Genomic DNA, 21924 nt, shown 5'->3' on the forward strand with positions numbered 1-21924 from the left:
TGGGATACACATTCAGCAAAAGCCACGTGGTTAGTCAACACGAGGGGATCTGCCAACCGAGCTGGCCCTGCCCAGTCAGAAATCCTACATACTGTGGAAGGGGACAGAGTCCCTGCAGTGCATGCAAAAAGTATGCTGGGCAAAAGAGTCTGGGTCCTTCCTGCCTCAGGCAAAGGCAAACCCACGCGTGGGATTGCTTTTGCTCGAGGACCTGGGTGCACTTGGTGGGTGATGCGGGAGGATGGAGAAATCCGATGGGTGCCTCAAGGGGATTTGATTTTGGGCAAAAACAGGCAACGAACTGAATGCCACAATGTGAACTGCTATATAATATTGTGTGTCACCTCCGTGTTGTATCAATGACATCAGAGTACGAGCCTCCCAACCCATGGAAGATCAACTGTGAAACAAGCCGTGCAGCAGTGATGGAAGGATGACCGACTCGGTATGCAGCAACCCAACGCCACACACACCACCTCTCCCACCCCCAAAGACTAATACGGCGGATGGAGCCCAGAGTCATGGACTGGGTGAACTCCATGGACGTTTAAATGGACATCTTACAGGGAAGGTCCATGAAGTAAGGGAATGATGTCGGTGTATTATGTTAAAGGATGGGTAGGGGAAGGGTGGTGGCTGGTACGGTTGTATTGCATCGTATGGGACCTGGGCATGGTGTAAATGGTATGGAATAAGGGGTGGAGAATGTGCTGGTTTTGGCTGAGAAGGGGTTAATTCTCCTCACTGTGGGGGGGCGGCTGCCTTTCCAGCTTCCCACGCTCTGCCGCAGGGCGGGGGGCTGGGAGGGGCAGGGCCATGGTGGGGGTGGCTGACCCCAACTGGCCAACGGCATGTTCATGCCATACCATGTGACACCAGGAGCAGTATATGAAGGGGGAGCAGTTGGCAGCTCAGGAGCGGCGCGGCGTTGGGTCGGTGGGCAGTGAGCGGCTGCGGCACGTGCGGTTCGTTTGAGCGGTTCGTTCCCCCTCTCCCCTCCCTTCCCCGCTCCCCCGGGGTGTTGCGCCCCTCGTTGTTCTCCTTTACATTGCATTTCTGTTCTTGTTTCTTTGAATTTTCATTATTAAACTGTTCTTATCCCAACCCACAAGCGTTACCCTTCTGATTCTCTCCCCCATCTACCGGTGGGGGAGTGAGCGAGCGACTGTGTGGGGTTGAGCTGCCGGCTAAACCACGACACCCCTGCAAACCGGCCGCTGTGCTGTGGTGAACCTGCCTCCCTGCAGACACCGGATCCCTGGCCAAAAGTGCTTTAACTGGACTGCAATGGGCAGATCCTGCACCTCCCCCGGACACTGTGAGGCTGCAGCATCTGCCTGACACCTCCTTTCAATGACTAAAGAAGAAATGGGACCACAACAATTATTGTACAGGCCTGAGCATTTGATACGTGTTTATTGCTCTTCCCAGCTAAAGCTGGGAATTCTGTGCATGTCGGGTTTAGGTGGTTATCCAAGCTCCTTGCACGGTGCTGCAGAGCTCCAGAGCATCTCGTTTGCCCGTCCGTGGTAAGCAGAAGGTCACCGGGTTCGGTCGGTAGCGGCTGCAAAGAAGAGCCAATGCGCCAGCTGAAGTTAAGATCACGCTCAGTGGGAGCAGGGGAGTTTAAGGCTTGATTGCTCCGTTGTTTTTTTAGACCATCTAATCTCAACGGCAGGATCTGAAGTGCAGACTCTGACCCAGGGTGTATTCCTAGTCGTTATTTACAGATAAAACCAGCTTTCTCACTTGTCTCCTGCTGCTTCGATATGAGACATTTACAGACAAACATCACCCCGACAGACAACAGCACGGGACAGTAAGAGGGAAAGATGTGCCACTACACACACCTTCTTTTCACTTTCCACTAGCAATATTTTTCCAAGTGTCACAGCTACCTTAGTACCATTTGGAACGAGTAAATAATATCTTTGGATAGAATATGCTCTGCTATGCAAATGTACACGAGGCCCCTGGAAAAGCTCACATCAAATACTTCATCATTAGAAACAATAATCATAATAATAATAATCATAATAATAAAAGCTATTTATGACACGGCCTTTATTCACAGAAAGATTTGTCGCAGGGCTTTGTTTTTGCAGTTTGGCTCGGTGACAGATACCCCCCCACCCCTCTGCCCTGTAGTCCGCATCAGCCCACACCCCCAGGGCACAGAAAGGGAGAATAAAGCCCTGCTGGGGCAGAAGCTCCACCAGCTCAGCCCCGTCGGAGCCGCCACCTCAATGACCCTGCAGGAGAAGGCGATGCAATACAGCAAGGGGAAACGCCACCGTAGTGTTGAGCATACCCGGGGCCCGCGAGAGCCCCTCGCTGCTACATGGGATGGGCTGGTTTATTTCATCCGAGTCTGCGCAACAGGCACGGCTGTGCCGGCTGGCCCCGAGCGGGGGGGAAGCGGGCACGCCGGCCCACCCTAAGGCACTGCAGTCGCACACCCTCACCCACCTCCGGGCGCAGCCCCGCAGGCCGCTGCACCCTACCTTTAGCAGGACATCAAGCAAGAATTTGACAAAACCCAGGACGCAGGACCAGTTCCCCTCTGCCTGGCTATCCTGGTGAGGGTGGGGGTTGCCCGGGCAATTGCCCAAGGGCATCAGAGCGCAGGGGTGCAACGAACACGCTTTGCGACCAGCCGCCGCTTCCTCGGAGTGCTTTGGTACCTTGCGTTGGCCTGACGGTGTCCCAGGAGCATTTGTGGTTCGGCAACGAAAAAACCCAGCGGGGGAGACACAGGAGCAGGTGGGAACACTGGTCCCGTAGTCCCAGAGCGAGCACGTGTCAGTCCCAGAGCACGTACGTGTCAGTCCCGAAGCGTGCGCGTGCACCGCTGCGCTGGGACCAGAGGGATGTGCAGCCCGGAGCCCTCTCCCAGGCGGGTACAAGAGAGACCAACTGTCCCGCGCTCCCTGGCATGAGTGCTCTGGCAAAGTCAGAGCCAGGACAGCTTGTCTTGAAGGGCTGGAGGAGAAGGGTCAGGTATTTTTCCTTCTTCTTGGGCACTGATTGGTTCAAGTTTGTATCACAGTGAAGTCTGAGCAGTGGGGAAGAAACCCAAACCACCTTCCCTGAGAGAGAAAGCGTTGATTGCCCGCCTCGCTCAGGCTGGAGAGGACAGCCGCTCACAGCCAGGCACGTCCGATCCGCTGCTGACCACGGAGACGTCCATCGCTCGGTAGCAGACTCTGGACCTTTGCCGTCCAGCCAGCAGTCATGCCACAGGAAAGCAGGCGGACAAACCAGCCCCGTCCCACCGCCCGCCCGCGACACCACCAGAGCCCATCCCCAAACACAAGTAAACAGAAGGAGAAACTAAGAGGCACTAATAACGCAGATATGGGGAGACTCAGGCTTGCGACCATCAAGCCTGGCTCCAGACGACTTCGTCCAGCTGGAGAAAAGCCGAGTCCCTGTTTCAGATCTCCTGCAGCGAGTAGCCAGGGTCGCTGCGTTCCCGTTTCACCAGCGGCTCCCCCATGCTCCGGGATTCTGTGTCCACCTCGCTGCCCAGGTCACTCATGTCATCTGTAAGGGACAGGTCTCGGCATGAGAACGGCGACCGGAGGGGAAGAGGTCCTTTCTCCTAACAGAGCAGGGTGGAGGGGCCAGCACGAGGTTCCCCCTCCCACAGTGATTCAACCCTGACCCAGCAGGATTCCCCTTGAGGGAGAGGAGGTACCTTTGTCCAGCGGTGTTGGAGACAGAGGTGTGAGGTCACCAAACTGAAAGACAAAGGCATTACAAGGTGAGTGAGGCTTATGGAGACCAGACCTGAAGTTGGCATCTGTTTCCAAGCAATTTTAACAAGCAGCCTAAGTGCTCCAGAGGAAGCACGAGCATCAGCAGTGCCGGCGGTGAAAAGCAGAAAGCAAAACCAACCACATATTTTGGGGAAAAGTCTGCCGCTGGCATTGAAGCCTCTGGGCAAACACCACACGCAACAATCCAAGGCAGGATGGAGCTGTGGAACGAAGGGAGAAATTTTTCTGTCTGCCATGTCAGGGCCAAGTGCTGCCACAGACTGAAGGATGGTGCCTTTTCTCCAGCCCTCTGCATCTCTCGGGCAGCTGCTCAGGCATGCCAGCTATTCCCCTCTCCTGGGGCTCTACCATCGCTCCACCCTGCGCAACTCTGTGCAAAGCCTTCGCATTTGCGTCACGGAAGTGCTTTGCCTTGCAAGGCCGCCGTGTCAAGTGTAACCAGAGCGCTGGGGATATATTGGGTTCTGGAGACCTCTATGACGACGTCTGAAACACTAAATTGCTATAACAGTAGTGTTGAAAAGTCATGCAAAGTTGGGCAGTGGAAGACACTGAGGAGAGCAGGAGTTTAAAAGTGAGCGATGGAAATGGAAGGACACGATTCATCCTCTTTTGCTGGGAAGATCCAGCCTCCTCCTGGAGAACAGAAATATTGCAAGAGTTGAAAGAAGGCAAAACCTGACGGATGAAAGCCTGCCACAGCTGGGTCTTGCTGGAAGCCACTCTCTGCCTTTCATGTTCCTTGAATATCAATAAAGACAGAGGTTTAGCAGGGAATAGCGGGAACTTACAGCGCTGCTGACTTGGGGCAACAGCATGGGCCTAAAGGGGGTGGGGGGGAAGGGACAGGCAGGCAGTTGATTTGCCTGGCTCCCCTACATGAGCTCCAGGGAAGGAAGAAAACAGGTATGAGCTTCAAGGAGCAAATGAGATCAGTTTCAAACTAACAGTAGTTTCTATATTGCTATCACAGGTTGATGAGGGCCTTTTAAATCTAGGCATTTTTCAGAGGGAAAGAGTAGAAGTGACCTCAGCTAGGCAGGACAGGACCTGCCTGCAAGCCAGGCACCGGATTTACTGGCTGATTGGTTAAAAGAAAACTCCAATCCCCACACACCCCCCAACACAAACAACCCACCGTTTCTCTTCTTCAAGTCAAAGACAGAGAGAGGGGCTGACTGTGCGTGTAACTGGAGCTTGCAGAGGCCTGAGCATGTTCCGTGAACAGTACCACCGAAAGCTGCAGGGAAAGTACCTTTTGGACCTTTCTTTGCTTGGTTTAGTTTTTTTGATGGGTCTTTGCCCTGGCAGGAATCCCGCCATCAGGGTTGGTGCCCACAGGTAATGGAGAGAAGTAGGGAGATCCTTTTCCTCCCTCCTCCAGGCCGCCAAAGGCCAGCTGATGCTCAACTGCCCCCAAACCCACCAGCTCAGCTATTAGCAAGCCAGGATGGAAGGGGCTCAAGGAGCTGGATTCTTGTGCCAGGCACTCAAAAAGCTCATACCTGCTTTGGCAATGATGGCTACAAAAACACGTTCAGGGCACAGCGCTGTTTGTGAAACACACGTGTTCCAACCTCTTAAAGAGCTGCGTAGTGTGGGCTTGTTTCTAGGGAATTAACAATTCTCACCTCTCCCATTACAGCAGTCGGCCTCTCCCCTGTTGCCTGGGCAACATAATGCTCTACCAGATAAAACATATATTCATCATAGAGCAGGCGAATCAGGTGGAAGGAACCAAAGCTGGCAGCACTGCGCAAGGTGAGGTCCCGGATAACCATGGAGCTGGAACACGGCCGGGAAACAAAATATTTGGGTTGTGTTTTATACGTGCATCACGGCTGATGTGAATTCTGGACCCTGAAGGCACTGTGGGACACAGTGCTCTGTTCCTACCTCGAACCCAAGAGTATCAAAGCAAATTAGTCCTATCCCCATCCTGAAAGGATGCAGGAGACACAACGCTCTGTTCAGATACCAGAGCAGAGCAATAATTAACCAGAGTTGCACGGGAATAAAGAACTTGGCCTTGGCTTTCCAAGGAGCTATTGACGTGCCCTGAGCCCGATGCAGAAATATCTCCAAAGTGAGAAAGAAAATGTACCTATAGAAAGACCATTTCAGCAAGACCTGTCTGGCTGCCTTGGGGAAGCTGGGAGTGCCTTCGTGATGCTTCAGGACTTGAGTAACAACATTATCCAGCCAGCTAGCCCACTGGTCCAGAGAACTCTGCTGCTGCAGAGTGAGCTTGAAATCCCGCTCCAGCTTCTGTACCATGCCTTCCTCGCACTGGCACACCCACGAGGCTTGCTCCTGCTCGGGAAGAAGGGCTGACAGTTACTCACGCCAAGCCTGCACGGTTGGTCCATCCCAACCTAGGAATTCAGCTGCATTTCTAGTAGGCAAGGACCCCAGAGCAGCTCTGAGCCATGTCTCCTCCGAGCTGCCCTGACCACAATATTATTATGAGAACTATATTATTGTTGGTAGCACTGCTTCTTACAGAAGCTCCTTAGTACCTTCTCCACTACTCACAGTGAGATGGCAGACTTACCCGGGCAAGTAACACCCAAACTGTGCAATTGTCCATTTAATTGCCTTTTAGTTCTGGCAATAAGATGCTGGTTACCAGCAGACAACCTCATTAGAGACTCCCAGTTCTAGACAACACGACCGAGGAGCAGATACCGTAAGTTACCTGCACGTTGGTGAAGTCGACCCGATTGAGATCGCCGAGCATCTGGTTTATCTGGGAAGTGTTCTGCAGCACCGCACGGGCGGCCTGAGCCAGGCGGTTCAGCGATGCGTAGCTCTGTAACGTCTGCGCAAAGGCACTCACTACCCCCACCTGCAACACAGCAACGCAGGGCTCCGCGAGCAGGAGGCCACGGGGCTGGAAGGCAAACTCTTCTCAATGCTGAGCTCAAGCACACGGTGCGCATCAGCTGGGATCACCTGCACAGTCCCACCCACGCTGCTGCCCAAAGCATACCCGAGTGCTCCAGAGCACCACTTTTGCACCACCTATCGTGTCTCGCAAAGCAGCCTCTGCATTTCTTTTCTTTAAACTAAGAGGTTTCCTCACTCTGCCTCTAGCAGTGACCGGCAAGGTGAGAAGCGGCTGCAAGAATCCATGGCTTCAGGAGAGGGGCAGTAGGAGCCTTAGGTCCAATCTCTGCAACGCCATTCAGTCCAGGGGGTGTCCTGCAATTTTTAGTAGGACAGCTTCATGCCATGCAGAGATTTTCTTCCAGAAAGCTTATCTGCAATCCCGGGACATGGGAACGGCTCAACGGACAGAGCACCATCAGCCTCTGGTACAAAGGGATTGCCCTGCCTGTCCTCCCACTCCTTGCCGATTTGCATGGATAATTATTCATTATATGGTGCTAGTCTGGAGTACATGTGGCCAAACCCCAGCAGTGATTTCCAGTCCCTGTGGAAAACTGCAATGCGCACACACTCAGTTCCTACCCCGGACCTGCCCCATGCTCCCTCTGCTTACCTTGGCCCGGACAATCTCGGGGGGAAGTTCACTCATTGCGTTCATCAGCCACCCTTCCAAACTCTTGGCAAAATTACCAACTGCTTGTGTAAGCGTGCCTGCAAAGAAGTCTGCAGAGTTAGAAAAGCTGCTCCATGTCGTCTTGGGACACCACTTTCTAGCTGAGAGCTGCTGTGGAAAGCACAGCCGCTGATCTGGGTAGCTGCGAGCTCAAGTTAGCATCAGGGAAACCAGCTGCGTCCTGAGATGCACTCAAACTTCTTATTCTCTAATGTTGTAACTCAAACTTTTCTTACCCTTACTCTTCTGCTCATTTTTATTCTTACTCTGACTCTCATTTTCTTAGTCTTCTTCTTTCTTATCCTTTTCTTATCCATAGTCCTTCTGAGTGTTTTCCAAGGGTGAAATATGCTCTGTAAAGATACCCATGTGCCCCAGCATGGAGACTGACAGCAGCAGCCCAGAGGGACGTGGCTTTCCAGAGCTGTCGTGGAGGCCTCGGGGAGGCTGACGCACGCGCTTTGCTGAGGAGGAGCCCAATCAGACAGAAAACCCTCAGTATCCCATCGCTAATCTCCCAAACAAAAGTTGACCCCAGATTTCCAGGAGGTGCAGTAGGGGACAGGATGGTTCTACACAAACAAAGGTACGATCTCCAAGGAAACACCTCGCAAGGATTAGCCGCGCTTCACTGTGCATTAAGCTTATGCCTTTACCTTGACTCCGAGCCAACGTCAGAAGTGATACGCAATCAACCAAACTTTAAAAAGCATGGAATTTCCAGGGGTCACAAAGTACCATCGACGTAGAGCAACGCGGCAGGAGAACTTCTGCTGTTGCCATCATATTTTAGCCTGCATTCAAATCAAAACCCTCTACTTCAGCTTTTACAATGGAAACCCTCGTGGCAAGCGGTAGCCAGACCGAGTGAGTCACGGATCGCTGCTTCTCACACGCAACATCCCGTGACTCAGCCCAGCGAGGAGCAGGAGCCGAGCAGAGGTTGGGACCACCCGTGTCCTCCCAGCCACGCCGCAGGGTACTCACTGGGCACCGGCCTGAGCACGTCTGGGATGAGAATCTCCACCAGGGCCTGGTACAGGATGTGATCACAGTCTCTCATCCGTTTGAGGATGGGTTCGTATTTGCACAGAGTGATCAGCTGATCTCTTGGGAGGGTCCCTTTGTGTTCTTCGTCGCTGTGGGAGGATGAGGAGGGAGGCAGCGTTAGCAGCAGGTTTGCCTTCAGGGCATTCACCCTTCCTCTTGATTTCTAACCCTGGTTTTCAGCAGAAGAAAATCAGCTCGTCATGTTTCTTTCAAAAGGAAACGTTTGATCGCTTGTACAAGTCTCTGCCGACTCTGCAGCGCCTCTCTGTCCACGGGGTCAGAGCCCTGGCCACAGCTTTCCCTCAAATCCCTAGCAACCAGTGCTTGGCCTTCGCTTCTTCCAGCTTTAGCTTGAGTTGCCTTTCACACACTCACGTTCATGTGCACCTGGGCATTGTACTTCACTAGAGTCGTTTCAGCAAGCAAAGGCTTAGCTGGTTCTTCCTCACGGACCCAGCTCTTTCCAAAACCTTCACACTCTCTCCTCTGCCCTCAACCTCCTCACCTGTAGCAGTGGGGACAAAATGTGTGCGGCGAATGGTTTTTGAGCAGATTAGCCGGTGTTGACAGATCCTACAAATAGCTTTGAGGTGTTTAACACCTTCAAATGCTGAATGTTTTCAGAAGGAAAAAGGTTTTGTGTTTTGATGAGAACAACGCATATTGTCTCTTAACCGAATGAGGTCAAACAAGCTGGTGTTATTTTCACTTTATAGGGGTACGGAAACTTATTCTGCATGATTAAGGCATAAGCTATTTGGTTAAACTGCAAGCAGAGAAAATTTAAGGCTTAAGCACTGCCAGAGCATCAAAGCAGGATTTTCACATCATTCGGGGTGACCCCTTCTTGTAAGAGGATGTTACCTAGATTAGGAGCTGGGAACTCAGGAAAGACATGGGTTACATCCAGGGGATAAAAAGGGTGGGGAAAGACGGTGAGAGTTAGGCAGGACTCAGTGACACTGGACTACTGATGAGGGCAAGGTGCTGCTGTCTTTCATGTTCTAGCTAGGGATGAAACAGGAGAAAAGAAGCCAATAATCTAGTGCTGTCCCCATTCACGCTGCTATACTAGGCAAAAAGCAGACAATCGCAGCCTGCTTTATTCAGTGTGGAAAGGAAAATGTTTTCTTTCCCTTTGTAATAAAAGGAACAAGAATACGTTGTCCTCATCTACTGCGCCTCCCATTACATTTTCTCTGGAGCTTGAGAAATGTCTCTGTGGTAATTTGAGGGTACAATGGAAAATATAATTGGACAAAGACGTACCAGCAGCAGTTGTACTTCAGAGGAGGCTCGGAGATGGCCAGGGTTTGTGTCGTGGCTTAGCCGGCAGCTCAACCCCACCCAGTCGCTCGCTCACTCCCCCACCGGTAGATGGGGGAGAGAATCAGAAGGGTAACGCTCGTGGGTTGGGATAAGAGCAGTTTAATAATGAAAATTCAAAGAAACAACAACAGAAATGCAATGTAAAGGAGAGGTGCAACGAGAGGTGCAAAACCCCGGGGTAGGGGGGAAGGGAGGGGAGAGGGGGAAAGAACAGCCCAAATGAACCGCACGTGCCGCAGCCGCTCACCGCCCACCGACCAAACGCCGCGCCGCTCCTGAGCCGCCAACTGCTCCCCCTTCATATACTGCTCCTGGTGTCACATGGTATGGCATGAACATGCCGTTGGCCAGTCGGGGTCACCCGCCCCCACCATGGCCCTGCCCCTCCCAGCCCCCCGCCCTGCGGCAGAGCGTGGGAAGCTGGAAAGGCAGCCGCCCCCCCACAGTGAGGAGAATTAACCCCTTCTCAGCCAAAACCAGCACATTCTCCACCCCTTATTCCATACCATTTACACCATGCCCAGGTCCCATATGATGCAATACAACTGTACCAACCACCACCCTTCTCCTACCCATCCTTTAACATAATACACCGACATCATTCCCTTACTTCATGGACCTTCCCTGTAAGATGTCCATTTAAACGTCCATGGAGTTCACCCAGTCCATGACTCTGGGCTCCATCCGCCGTATCAGTCTTTGGGGGTGGGAGAGGTGGTGTGTGTGGCGTTGGGTTGCTGCATACCGAGTCGGTCATCCTTCCATCACTGCTGCACGGCTTGTTTCACAGTTGATCTTCCATGGGTTGGGAGGCTCGTACTCTGATGTCATTGATACAACACGGAGGTGACACACAATATTATATAGCAGTTCACATTGTGGCATTCAGTTCATTGCCTGTTTTCGCCCAAAATCAAATCCCCTTGAGGCACCCATCGGATTTCTCCATCCTCCCGCATCACCCACCAAGTGCACCCAGGTCCTCGAGCAAAAGCAATCCCACGCGTGGGTTTGCCTTTGCCTGAGGCAGGAAGGACCCAGACTCTTTTGCCCAGCATACTTTTTGCGTGCACTGCAGGGACTCTGTCCCCTTCCACAGTATGTAGGATTTCTGACTGGGCAGGGCCAGCTCGGTTGGCAGATCCCCTCGTGTTGACTAACCACGTGGCTTTTGCTGAATGTGTATCCCAGTGCTTGAATGTCCCACCCCCGCATTGCTCTCAGTGTCGTTTTTAAGAGTCCATTGTACCGTTCAATTTTCCCAGAGGCTGGTGTGTGACAGGGGATGTGACACACCCACTCAATGCCGTGCTCTTTGGCCCAGGTGTCTATGAGGCTATTCTGGAAATGAGTCCCCTTGTCTGACTCAGTTCTCTCTGGGGTGCCATGTCGCCACAGGACTTGTTGTTTGAGAGCCAGGAGAGTGTTCCGGGCAGTGGTGTGGGGGACAGGAGATGTTTCCAGCCAGCCCGTGGTTGCTTCTACCATGGTGAGCGCATGGCGCTTGCCTTGGCGGGTTTGTGGGAGTGTGATATAGTCAATCTGCCAGGCCTCCCCGTATTTATACTTCAGCCATTGTCTCCCATACCACAGAGGCTTTACCCGCTTCGCTTGCTTGATTGCAGCGCACGTGTCACATTCGTGGATAACCTGCGCAATAGCGTCCATGGCCAAGTCCACCCCTCGATCACAAGCCCACCTGTATGTTGCATCTCTCCCTTGATGTCCTGACGTGTCATGGGCCCACCGAGCTAGAAATAGTTCACCCTTATGTTGCCAGTCCAGATCCACCTCAGCCACTTCAATCTTGGCAGCCTGATCTACCTGCTGGTTGTTCCGATGTTCTTCAGTGGCCCGACTCTTGGGGACGTGAGCATCCACATGCCGTACCTTTACAACCAGGTTCTCTACCCGGGCAGCAATATCTTGCCACATTGTGACGGCCCAGATGGCTTTGCCTCTGCGCTGCCAGTTGCTTTGATTCCACTGCTGCAGCCAGCCCCACAGGGCATTTGCCACCATCCAGGAGACAGTATAAAGATAGAGCACTGGCCACTTTTCCCATTCAGCAATGTCCAAGGCCAGCTGGATGGCCTTTACCTCTGCAAAGTGGCTCGATTCACCTTCTCCTTCAGCAGTTTCTGCTACTTGTCGTGTAGGACTCCATACAGCAGCCTTCCATCTCCGGTGCTTTCCCACAAGGCGACAGGACCCATCGGTGAACAGGGCATACTGCCTCTCCTCATCTGGCAGTTTGTTAGAGAGTGGGGCTTCTTCAGCACGTGTCACCTCCTCCTCTGGTGATATTCCAAAGTCTTTGCCTTCTGGCCAGTCCATAATCACTTCCAAGATTCCTGGGCGACCGGGGTTTCCTACTCGAGCCCGCTGGGTGATCAGTGCAACCCATTTACTCCGCGTAGCATCAGTTGCATGGTGTGTAGAGGGGAGGTTCCCTCTGAACATCCAGCCCAGCACTGGCAGTCGGGGTGCCAGGAGCAGCTGTACCTCAGTACCAACCACTTCTGAAGCAGCTCGGACCCCTTCATATGCTGCCAATATCTCTTTTTCAGTTGGAGTATAGCGGGCTTCGGACCCTCTGTATCCCCGACTCCAAAACCCTAGGGGTCGACCCCAGGTCTCCCCTGGTGCTTTCTGCCAGAGGCTCCAGGTAGGGCCATTCTCCCCAGCTGCAGTGTAGAGCACATTTTTTACATCTTGTCCTGCCCAGACTGGCCCAGGGGCTACTGCATGAACTATTTCTCGTTTAATCTGTTCAAAGGCTTGTCGTTGCTCAGGGCCCCATTTGAAATCATTCTTCTTCCGGGTCACTTGATAGAGAGGGCTTACGATCAGACTGTAGTGTGGAATATGCATTCTCCAAAAACCCACAACGCCCAAGAAAGCTTCCGTCTCCTTTTTGCTAGTTGGTGGAGACATGGCTGCTATTTTCTTGATCACATCCATTGGAATCTGACGACGACCATCTTGCCATTTGATTCCTAAGAACTGGATTTCTCGTGCGGGTCCCTTTCACCTTACTTTGTTTTATGGCAAAACCAGCTTTCAGAAGGATTTGGACTATTTTCTCTCCTTTCTCAAAAAGTTCTTCCGCTGTGTTGCCCCACACAATGATGTCATCAATGTATTGAAGGTGTTCTGGAGCTTCTCCCTGTTCCAGTACAGTCTGAATCAGTCCATGGCAAATGGTAGGACTGTGTTTCCACCCCTGGGGCAGTCGATTCCAGGTGTACTGGACGCCCGCCCATGTGAAAGCAAACTGTGGCCTGCACTCTGCTGCCAGAGGGATTGAGAAGAATGCGTTAGCAACATCGGTTGTGGCATACCACTTGGCCGCCTTGGACTCCAGTTCGTATTGAAGTTCTAGCATGTCTGGCACAGCAGCACTCAACGCTGGAGTGACTTCATTCAGGCCACGATAGTCTACTGTTAACCTCCACTCTCCATTAGACTTCCGTACTGGCCACATGGGACTGTTAAAGGGTGAGTGGATCTTACTGATGACTCCTTGGCTCCTCAGTTGGTGAATGAGTTCATGTATGGGGATGAGAGAGTCTTTGTTGGTGCGATATTGCCACCGGTGCACTGCTGTGGTGGCAATTGGCACCTGTTGTTCTTTAACCTTCAGCAACCCCACAACAGAAGGGTCCTTCGAGAGGCCAGGCAAGGTAGACAGCTGTTTAGTTTCCTTCGTCTCCAAGGCAGCTACACCAAAAGCCCACCTGTACCCTTTTGGGTCCTTGACATACCCTCTCCTGAGATGGTCTATGCCAAGGATGCACGGAGCCTCGGGGCCAGTCACAATGGGGTGCTTCTGCCACTCATTACCAGTTAGGCTCACTTTGGCCTCCAATACAGTTAGCTCTTGGGATCCCCCTGTCACTCCAGCAATGCTGATGGGTTCTGCCCCTTTCTAGTTTGATGGCATTAAGGTGCACTGTGTGCCGGTGTCCACTAAAGCTTTATGCTCCTGTGGGTCGGACATGCCAGGCCATCGCATCCACACAGTCCAGTAAGCCCGGTTATCCCTTTCCTCCACCCGGCAGGAGGCAGGGCCCCTCTAGTCCTGATCGTGGCAGTCACAACTCACCTCCTGCAAATGTGAATCAGGAGTCCCTCTATTACGCTTAGAAATAAAACCAGCGCTTCTACTCCTCTGTCTGGGGACTTGCTCAATGGAAACTGGAGCAGCAGCTTTCCTGGAAGAGCCTCCCTGAGTGCCTGTTCTTCCTTGCAGTTCACGCACTCGTGCCTGTAGGGTCGAGGTAGGCTTGCCATCCCACCTCATCATGTCCTCTCCGTGGTCACGCAGGTAGAACCATAGGGTGGCCCGTGGTGTGTATCCCCTCCTTTGAGCCAAAGGACGCTTATTCCTAACAGCTGAGACACTACCCTGTCGAGGTGGGGAGTAGGACAGATCTTCTTTGAGTTGCTGGACCTCTTGGGATAGTTTCTCCACAGCAGAGACGAGCGAGGAAGAGAGATTTGTTTCATAATCCCGGAGTCTATCAATCACCTCCGCCACCGTTGGTGTCTCGTCACCTTTCCAGGACATCACTGCCAATGACTTTGCATGCGAAGATGGTGCGCTCCGTACAAACTTGCGCCACGTGGGTCGTGTGCACTCGGCTTCATCTGGATCTTTGGAGGACCGTTGATCGTCCAGGTCACCATAAATCACCTCAAACACAGCTAATTCCCTTAGATACTGGATGCCTTTCTCCACAGTTGTCCATTTTCCTGGGCGATATGTAACATCTTCTTTAAAGGGATACCTTTCCTTCACTCCAGGCAGGAGTCGCCTCCAGAGGCTGAGGGCTTGTGGTTTTTTCCCAGTTGCTTTGTCAACGCCCCCTTCCCCAGAAAGGGATCCCAGTTGTCTGGCTTCTTTTGCCTCTAGTTCCAGGCTACTGGCCCCATTATGCCAGCATCGGAGCAGCCAGGTGACAATGTGCTCACCTCAACGATGGCTATAATCTTTTTGCATATCTCGCAACTGGCTGAAGGACAGGGATCGGGTGGTCTCTATTTCATTTATGACTTCTTCCTCCTCTCCCCGTGACGGCCCTGGTTCTTCATCATCCCGTTTTAAACGAGTTGATGTCCGCCTCCAATATTTCATCTTGTGTATGGGGGCAACTGATACTGGTACGGGTTGATTCTTTGAGCCAGCTCCGGTACTTGTCATGGGGGTTTGAGTGGCTGCAGTGCCTGTCCTCAGGGCTGGAGTGACTACAGTGCCAGTCACTTTGCATTTCAACCCAGAGACATTCTCTTCCCCCTGGGGGCACTGACTACTGTTGGGCAGGGCTCGGTATGCATGGGCCAGGCCCCAGCACCTTGCAGTTAGCTGTGTCTCTCTGGAGTTCCCAGCGTAACAACGTACTTTCTCCAAATATTCTACTAGTTGTTTAGGATTCTGCACTAGATGGGGGACAGAATCAGAAGGGTAACGCTCGTGGGTTGGGATAAGAACAGTTTAATAATGAAAATTCAAAGAAACAACAACAGAAATGCAATGTAAAGGAGAACAACGAGAGGTGCAAAGCCCCGGGAGAGGGGGGAAGGGAGGGGAGAGGGGGAACGAACCGCTCAAACGAACCGCACGTGCCGCAGCCGCTCACCGCCCACCGACCCAACGCCGCACCACTCCTGAGCCGCCAACTGCTCCCCCTTCATATACTGCTCCTGGTGTCACATGGTATGGCATGAACATGCCGTTGGCCAGTCGGGGTCACCCGCCCCCACCATGGCCCTGCCCCTCCCAGCCCCCCGCCACGAGGCAGAGCTCAGAAAGCTGGAAGGGTAGCCGACCCCCCACAGTGAGAGAATTAACCCCTTCTCAGCCAAAACCAGCACAAGGGGTAATATGCCCGTTACACCAAAGTTCACGGAGGGGAGAAGCGTCTGAAAGGTCAGGCTGCTGCTCTGCACGGGGCCACAAGAAGCATTTTCTAATTATGCTTCCAGACTAGGTGTGGAGGATGGGAGCAGCGAGACAGGGATGTGCCGGCTGACAGGTCATTCCTGCTCTCACCCCGTGGGAATGGGAAGCTTTACCGTCAACCTCTCCCTCTGTGTCCTTGCTCGCTTCACTCCCCCTCTGGATTATCCCGTCTTGCGGGGACGGCTGGACCAGCCTGAACCTTCCTTCGGATACCAGCTCTCAGGGCGGGAACGAGGGCCTTATTTCCCCCTGGGGAGCAGAGCAGCCCCTCCTGACCCCGAGCGTACCCGGCTGCAGGTGGAAAGCGAAGCGCAGCTCAGAATGCTGCCGTTAGAAGGCGCCCCCGGCCCCGTTCGGCTCGCTGCTGGCTCCATCGCCCCTCCCCGGGGGGCAAATCCCTGCAGAGACTCCGGCGCGAGCGTTGCTGCGGGGCTGGGCTGGCAGGCCGGGGAGCTGCCGGGCTCGGCAATGGGACCCCAGCGAAGGGCGGGGGAAGCGGGGCTGCCTGCGTCTCACCATCTCACCGTCTCACCGACACACGCTTCCCAACCAGCAGAGAGCGGCAGGAGGTGGTACGGGAGTGACAGCAAGTGCACCGCCCCCAGGGAAAACGGGGGGCTTGTGACACCCAGAAGAGGTTCGGCATTGCCGGTCCCCGGGACTCATCCCAGAAGGACGAGCTTTGAGCTGGAGAGTGCGGCACAGCCCGGGGATTCATCGGCAGCAGCCCTGCATGGCTGGGGCAGGGTGTTTGGGCAGGGGAGACTGCAGTGCTGCAGCCGAGGACCAGGCTGCCTGCATGGGAGGTGCTGCCAGTCTGGTGACAGGTTGTTCTGAGAGCTCAGGGTGGACGCGTGGCGAGCCCTTGGCTGGTTCTTGTGGCCACAGGGCACAGAGCAACATCGGCTAAAGCCCATGCCTGCACAGATGGGCAGCTCCGGTTCTCGGCCGCCTGGGCAGCCCACCATGCCCTGGCACGGCCGCCCTGCCTGCCCAAGCCCCCGCTGCTCTGACAGCCATGTCCCCATCTCCATGCTGCCCATGGTGGTGGGTCAAGCATCAAGGATGAGTTTCATCGCGGGCCTCCTTCCCCATCTCATACTGAAGCTATGGGCCATCCTGCCCCACAGTGTCACCCCCTCCCAGGGGGCCTGTGCCCTTCCCTGGGCTTCAGCCCATTCTTGGGGCTCTTCTGCTCCCTCTCCTTGGGATGAGGAACATTGCTGCAGGAAGAAAGACCTTTGCCTGTCACTCTGGCAGCACCAGGAGCCCAAAGAGTGCCCTGGAATCAACCCTCCTTCCACCTCCAGGTCACTCTTACTGCCTCTGCACAAGACACAGAAACTGAGGCACAGATCAAGATGCCTCATGGCAGCAGTTCACCACCCTGCTGGGCACCACCGGGCACCACTGGGTACCGGTACCAGTGCCAGTGGCTCTGCCCCTCCCCTGCCCACCTGGCCTGGCTTAGCAATCATGGCTGCTCCCGGGGCTGAGCTGGGGCTGTTTAACCAGCAGACAGGTTTCACCTGGAGCCTGCTGGGTCTCAGAGGGGGCAGGCCCATAACTGCCTGCTGCAGCTCATTCTGAGTGGCTGCCTTTATAAGCCAGCAGCTTGGGTGCTCTAAGGGCTTTACCTCTCTTCATTTCACTTTGTCTTTTAGGAGCCTTAGTTTGGAGGAGGGGAGGTTTGGGGCCTGCTGCTTGCAGGTCTCTAGGAGGTAAAGCCAGCTCTTTCTGCCTTTCTCAGCACTGCTAAGCAGGTAAGGGCACAGCAACGAGCTGCGTCTGCTCCCCCATCCCTGGGCTGGGGGCTGCAGCCCAGAGCAGGGCTCTGCCCTGGGGCTGGCTGCAGTTGGGAAGCCTCCTAGCACTGTGCTTCTCCTTTGTAATATCCCAGGTGAAGGGCAATGTCATCAGGTAGTTCTGGGGTGGCCTCAGGGCTCGCTTCCCAGCCCAGCTGCAGCACCCCTCAGCTGGAACAAAGGAGTTCCTTCCCGGCGCGGCATCTCCTTCCACCGCAGAGCCGCTCGCTCACCCTGCTCAGCCAGGAGGACTTCTTAAGAAGCTTCAACGGGTACGTGGCCGCTGGGATGAGTGGGGGGGCTGAGCCCTGCTCTTGCCTCGTGTTTGTCCCCAGGGGAATGTGTCCCTTGTCTGGGATGGATTGGGGTTCACGGTCTGGCACTGGTGCTCCCAGCATCGGGAGGCACGCGGGGTGCAGGCTGGCGTTGCTCCCCTGTAGCTGATGGCCCTGGGTCTCTGCGGTGTCTCTGCCATCTGCACTGTTGTAGCTGAGACCAGGCAGTGCTGTGCGTCCCAAAGGCCACCAGCTCACACCCCTGTCTCTGCTGCTCTGCCAGGAGCTTCTCTGATGTAAGTGATGTTTGGGGGGCTGACCTGTTGGACTGCAGCTCCTCCACCCCCGACCCGCAGCTGGTCCGCAGGATTGTGTCCCAGGTGGAGTTCTACCTTTCTGATGAGAACCTGGCCAAGGATGCTTTCCTTCTGAAACATGTCCAAAAGAAGAAGATGGGCTTTGTCAGCATCAAACTGCTGACATCCTTCAAGAAGGTAGGCAGTCCATGGCACCTGCCAGCTGGGGTGGGAAAGGGCCTTTGGGTGGAGGGTGTCTGGGTGTGCTCTGTCTGTCTCTGGAGGGGTGTGTGGGGAGGTCCAGGCTCCCCTCAGGCTGTCTGTGTCCCAGGGAAGTGCTGGTGGTGCAGAGCTGGGCTCTGCTCCCTGCCCTCGATGTGCTGCAGCAGTTCTGCAACCAGGGAGGGTGGCTGGGGAAGCAGTGAACAGTCCTCAGTGCTGGATTTGCCTCTTCTGCCCGTTGTCCCCCCGCGCTGCTTTGGGAGAGACCATCCCTTAACCAAAGAAGCGCAGTGAAGTGCTGGTGGTGTGAGGTACTGGGAAGCGGCAGCTTGTTGCTGCAATCCAGGGGCACTGGAGACCACCTGCTGCAGACCCACATCTGCTCCTGTGAAAGGGGGATGGTGCCTTGCCGTGACTTCAGCGTGCCTGGATGATGGATTGAGGGTGGTCCCTGCCTGGGGACACTCATGGGGACGCAGTGGCTCCCTGTCTCCCACAGGTGAAATACCTGACGCGTGACTGGCGGCTCACACTCTACGCCCTGCAGTTCTCGGAGCTGCTGGAAGTGAACAAGGAGGGCACCAAAGTGAGGCGGCGGGTCCCCCTGCCCGAGTGCCTGCGGAGCTTCTCCCCCAGCAAACTGCTGCTGGCCTGGGAGCTGCTGCCGCCGATCCAGAATAACTTCATGGGGACCATCGTGAGTATGTTCAGCCCCTATGGTGCCATTGTATCCATCCGCATCCTGCGGCCGGGCCGCAAGCTGCCCTCGGATGTGCGGAAATACACGTCGCTCTTCCCCGAGCTGCTGAGAAAGCGCTGTGCCCTGGTGGAGTACGATAGGCTGGGGAGCGCCCGCAGGGCCTTTGAGCACCTCGGCCGCCGAAGCCACCGGTGCGGTGAGAGCATCAGGGTGGTCTGGCTCTGCTGGAAGGTCTCCAAGAAGGAACCTCAGAACAAGAGGGAGGTGGCGAAGAAGCTGGTTCACCAGTGCGATTGGAAGGTGCAGGCGGCGGCCACGATCTTCCCCTATGGCATTGGGGGCTCCCTGCTCTACCGCTCTCCGGAGTCAGGCAATGCTCCAGTGTCACCGTCCCTGCTCCTGAACACGGAACCCTCGGCACCCACCTGCCCATGCAGCACCTTCCAGCCCAGGGACTTCAGCAACACCTTTACAAGATCGCTCCTTACCAGGAAAGTCTTCCCCCCACTCGGGATGGGCTTGGGCACCGGTGGCTGCCACGGCTTCCGCTCCAGGAGGGAGTGGCCCCATGGCTGCGGCTGGGGGAGCGGGGTGGATACGTGGGCACCCAGGGGCAGCAGGCCTGCTCTGCATGCCACACCTCCTCCCAGAAATTCCCTGGCAGGAAATCGGGTGCCTGAGCCCCTTGGCCTGCGGGGTGGGGTGCTTCGCCTCCCAATGGCCCTGATGGCACCAAGGGCTTCAGCAGCAGCACGGGGAGAGGAAAGCTCACCCTCCGGCACTGAGGCTCATTTACCTTTGCGTTTGGGGATTTTTCTTTCTTTTCGTTTCCACTTCACTCGATCAGAATAACTCTGTGTGGGCCCTGAGAGCTGCGGGCAGTGGTGGTGCAGCTGGTGCAGGGGACGGTAGTTATCGGTTGATGACGATGCTCGGAGCAGGTCAGCATGTGAGACGAGATGCTGAGCAGCAGTGACCCAGGGAGCTGCACCATACCATGCTGGTGTCACCGAGAGCGCGCCTGTGCAGGCTCCAGAGGGGCTCCCAGCACCCCAGTGGCATCACGGCAATGCCCGAAGGAAGGGGCTTATCCCCTACGACCACCGGTGCTGGGGCTGCTCTGACGGGACCTCACCCCGCACCTTCTGCAAGCCCTACCCGCAAAGCTGAGGTGGCTCCCCGAAGTCGTCGTTGGCTGCACTGGCCCACGTTGTGGCTCTCGGATGGGAAATAGGCAATAAAGAGGGACGAATCTTCCAGGCACTTTCTGGCTGCTGCAGTGAGTTTTTTTATTATTCCCAAACCCTCTCACCCCCAAACCTCCCCCAATCCTATTTGGTGTTGCAGCTGCCCACGGTGGAGGCAGAGAAGGGGAGGGGGTTCCCTGGCTGGCCTGCAGCTCCCTCCCTCCCCATTCTGGGGGTGATTTGGGTTATTTTGGTGGGTGAGGGAGGCAAAGCCAGTCTCTGGAGCTGAGTGAGGTGGGAGTGAGGAAGGGTGTGATTGCCTTGATTGGCTTTGAGGGCCTTTGCAGCGAGCCCTGTCCCTGCTGGAGGGGACGCTGGTCGTGCTCAAGACGGAGGCCTTGCAGGCCTTGTTGGGGCGTGTCTGTGCCCTCCCCAGCCCCCGAGCTGTGTCCCTGTCCCAGGGTCCCCGTGCTGCTTTCTGCGTGGGGCTGTGTCCGTGAGTCCTGCAAGGAGCTGTCTGTCGTGGCTCCCCCACCAAAGGGCTGCTTTGCCCGGGGAAGCCTGTGTCCGTGCTGTCCCCCCTGCCATTGCCTGCCCTGTGGGCAGTGAGTCGGTCCTGGCTGTGTCTTGGTGCCCTTTGGGGCTCGCTGGCTGTGATTTGGGGCTCAGCAGGGCTTCTGTACCCCTTGGGTGCCCTTTCCCGGTGGCCCCTGTGCTCCCTCCCCCTCCCACGCAGGCACACAGCCATTTGCAGGAACAGCTTTTCATGGAAACAGAAACCAACACAACAGATACCAGCAAACCTACGACATCCCCTTCTGCCCCAACCAACCCCGAAAGCACACCACCCCTACTCAACCACCACCCACTCCCCCCATCTCCTCCACATCCCTGCCATACCCCCACTGCCACCCACCAACACCGCCCTGCCACTCCCCCAATACCTCGTCTCCCCTCCCTCCCACCTGATCGGGTGGAAGGTGTCCCTGCTCATGGCAGGGGGGGTTGGACTAGGTGGCCTCTAAAAGTCCTTTCCAAGCCAAACTATTCTATGATTCTATGAAACAGCGTTTATCTGCCTGTTCTGTTTGCCAGCGGCTCGATCCAGCCCGCTGCTAGAGAGAATGCCACCGTATGTGCCGCTTTTCACTGCCTCCCTCTGACCAAACTGTCCTAGGACCTCAGCTATGGACTTGTTCTGCCAAATCAGTGTGAAGAACTTGGGGGCTTGTGTTGTGCTTGGGTGGCTTTGGGGTTTTGTCTGGGGTTTTTGGTGGTTTTTTTTTTTTTTTTGGTGCCACAGTGCAAGTTAAGTAGTGCTGTGGTTTGTCTTACGTCTGAGTAATTCTGAATATAAAAACACAACGTGCAAAGGAATTTGGAATTGTCTCCTGGAAGCACAGACACTTCTGGTTCTTGCTGGAGTGAAGAAGGAGCAGAAGAACTTATTTCTTCAGCTCCCAACCAGAGAGTAAATGCAAAAGTCGGCTCCCGAGACGGAGAGCCTGCGCTCCGGCACCCACTCCAGCTCTGCTTCTCAGTTTCTTCTTTAATTGGTGTCACGTTGGGCAAACTTCCGAACCCCTTTCATTCTGTCTTGAGGAGTGCTTTCCAAAAGGAGTTTCTCATTTTGCCCCTCCACTTGACTAGATGCTATAAAGAGTCAACCCTCAAAATGCTGCCCTTGAATGTTAACCTCCTGTATGACATGAGAAACACAAAAATCTGCATGACTGTGTTGCAAATAA

At 54.8% G+C, this 21924-nt stretch overlaps 2 protein-coding genes across 2 annotated transcripts; one reads left to right on the plus strand and one right to left on the minus strand.

The window, feature by feature from the left end:
- Positions 1–2987: 2987 nt before the first annotated feature.
- Positions 2988–10341, minus strand: LOC142049730 (DNA-binding protein RFX2-like). The gene is made up of 8 exons (XM_075077662.1): positions 10337–10341; positions 8335–8486; positions 7288–7385; positions 6481–6630; positions 5887–6095; positions 5414–5567; positions 3701–3743; positions 2988–3546 (listed from the first exon to the last, which is right to left on the minus strand). The coding sequence occupies exons 1-8, from the start codon at positions 10339–10341 to the stop codon at positions 3437–3439; spliced, it is 921 nt and encodes a 306-aa protein (XP_074933763.1). The 3' UTR covers positions 2988–3436.
- Positions 10342–17601: 7260 nt separating this feature from the next.
- LOC142049731 (la-related protein 6-like) lies at positions 17602–19774 on the plus strand. Its single transcript, XM_075077663.1, is given in 4 exon segments — positions 17602–17768; positions 18055–18265; positions 18789–19704; positions 19707–19774. Coding segments are annotated over 4 exon segments (1362 nt in total).
- Positions 19775–21924: the final 2150 nt, after the last annotated feature.

The sequence above is a fragment of the Phalacrocorax aristotelis genome, chromosome W (genome assembly GCF_949628215.1).
Source record: "Phalacrocorax aristotelis chromosome W, bGulAri2.1, whole genome shotgun sequence".
Classification (NCBI taxonomy): Eukaryota; Metazoa; Chordata; class Aves; order Suliformes; family Phalacrocoracidae; genus Phalacrocorax; species Phalacrocorax aristotelis.

What these genes read in the sequence shown, in the direction of transcription:
- LOC142049730 (XM_075077662.1), bottom strand. An exon ending in CGTGCTCAGGCCGGTGCCCA is followed by an intron (nt 7,386 to 8,334) that starts GTGAGTACCCTG and finishes ACTTCTTTGCAG; the next exon opens with GCACGCTTACACAAGCAGTT. An exon ending in CTGAAATGGTCTTTCTATAG is followed by an intron (nt 5,568 to 5,886) that starts GTACATTTTCTT and finishes GCCGTGTTCCAG; the next exon opens with CTCCATGGTTATCCGGGACC.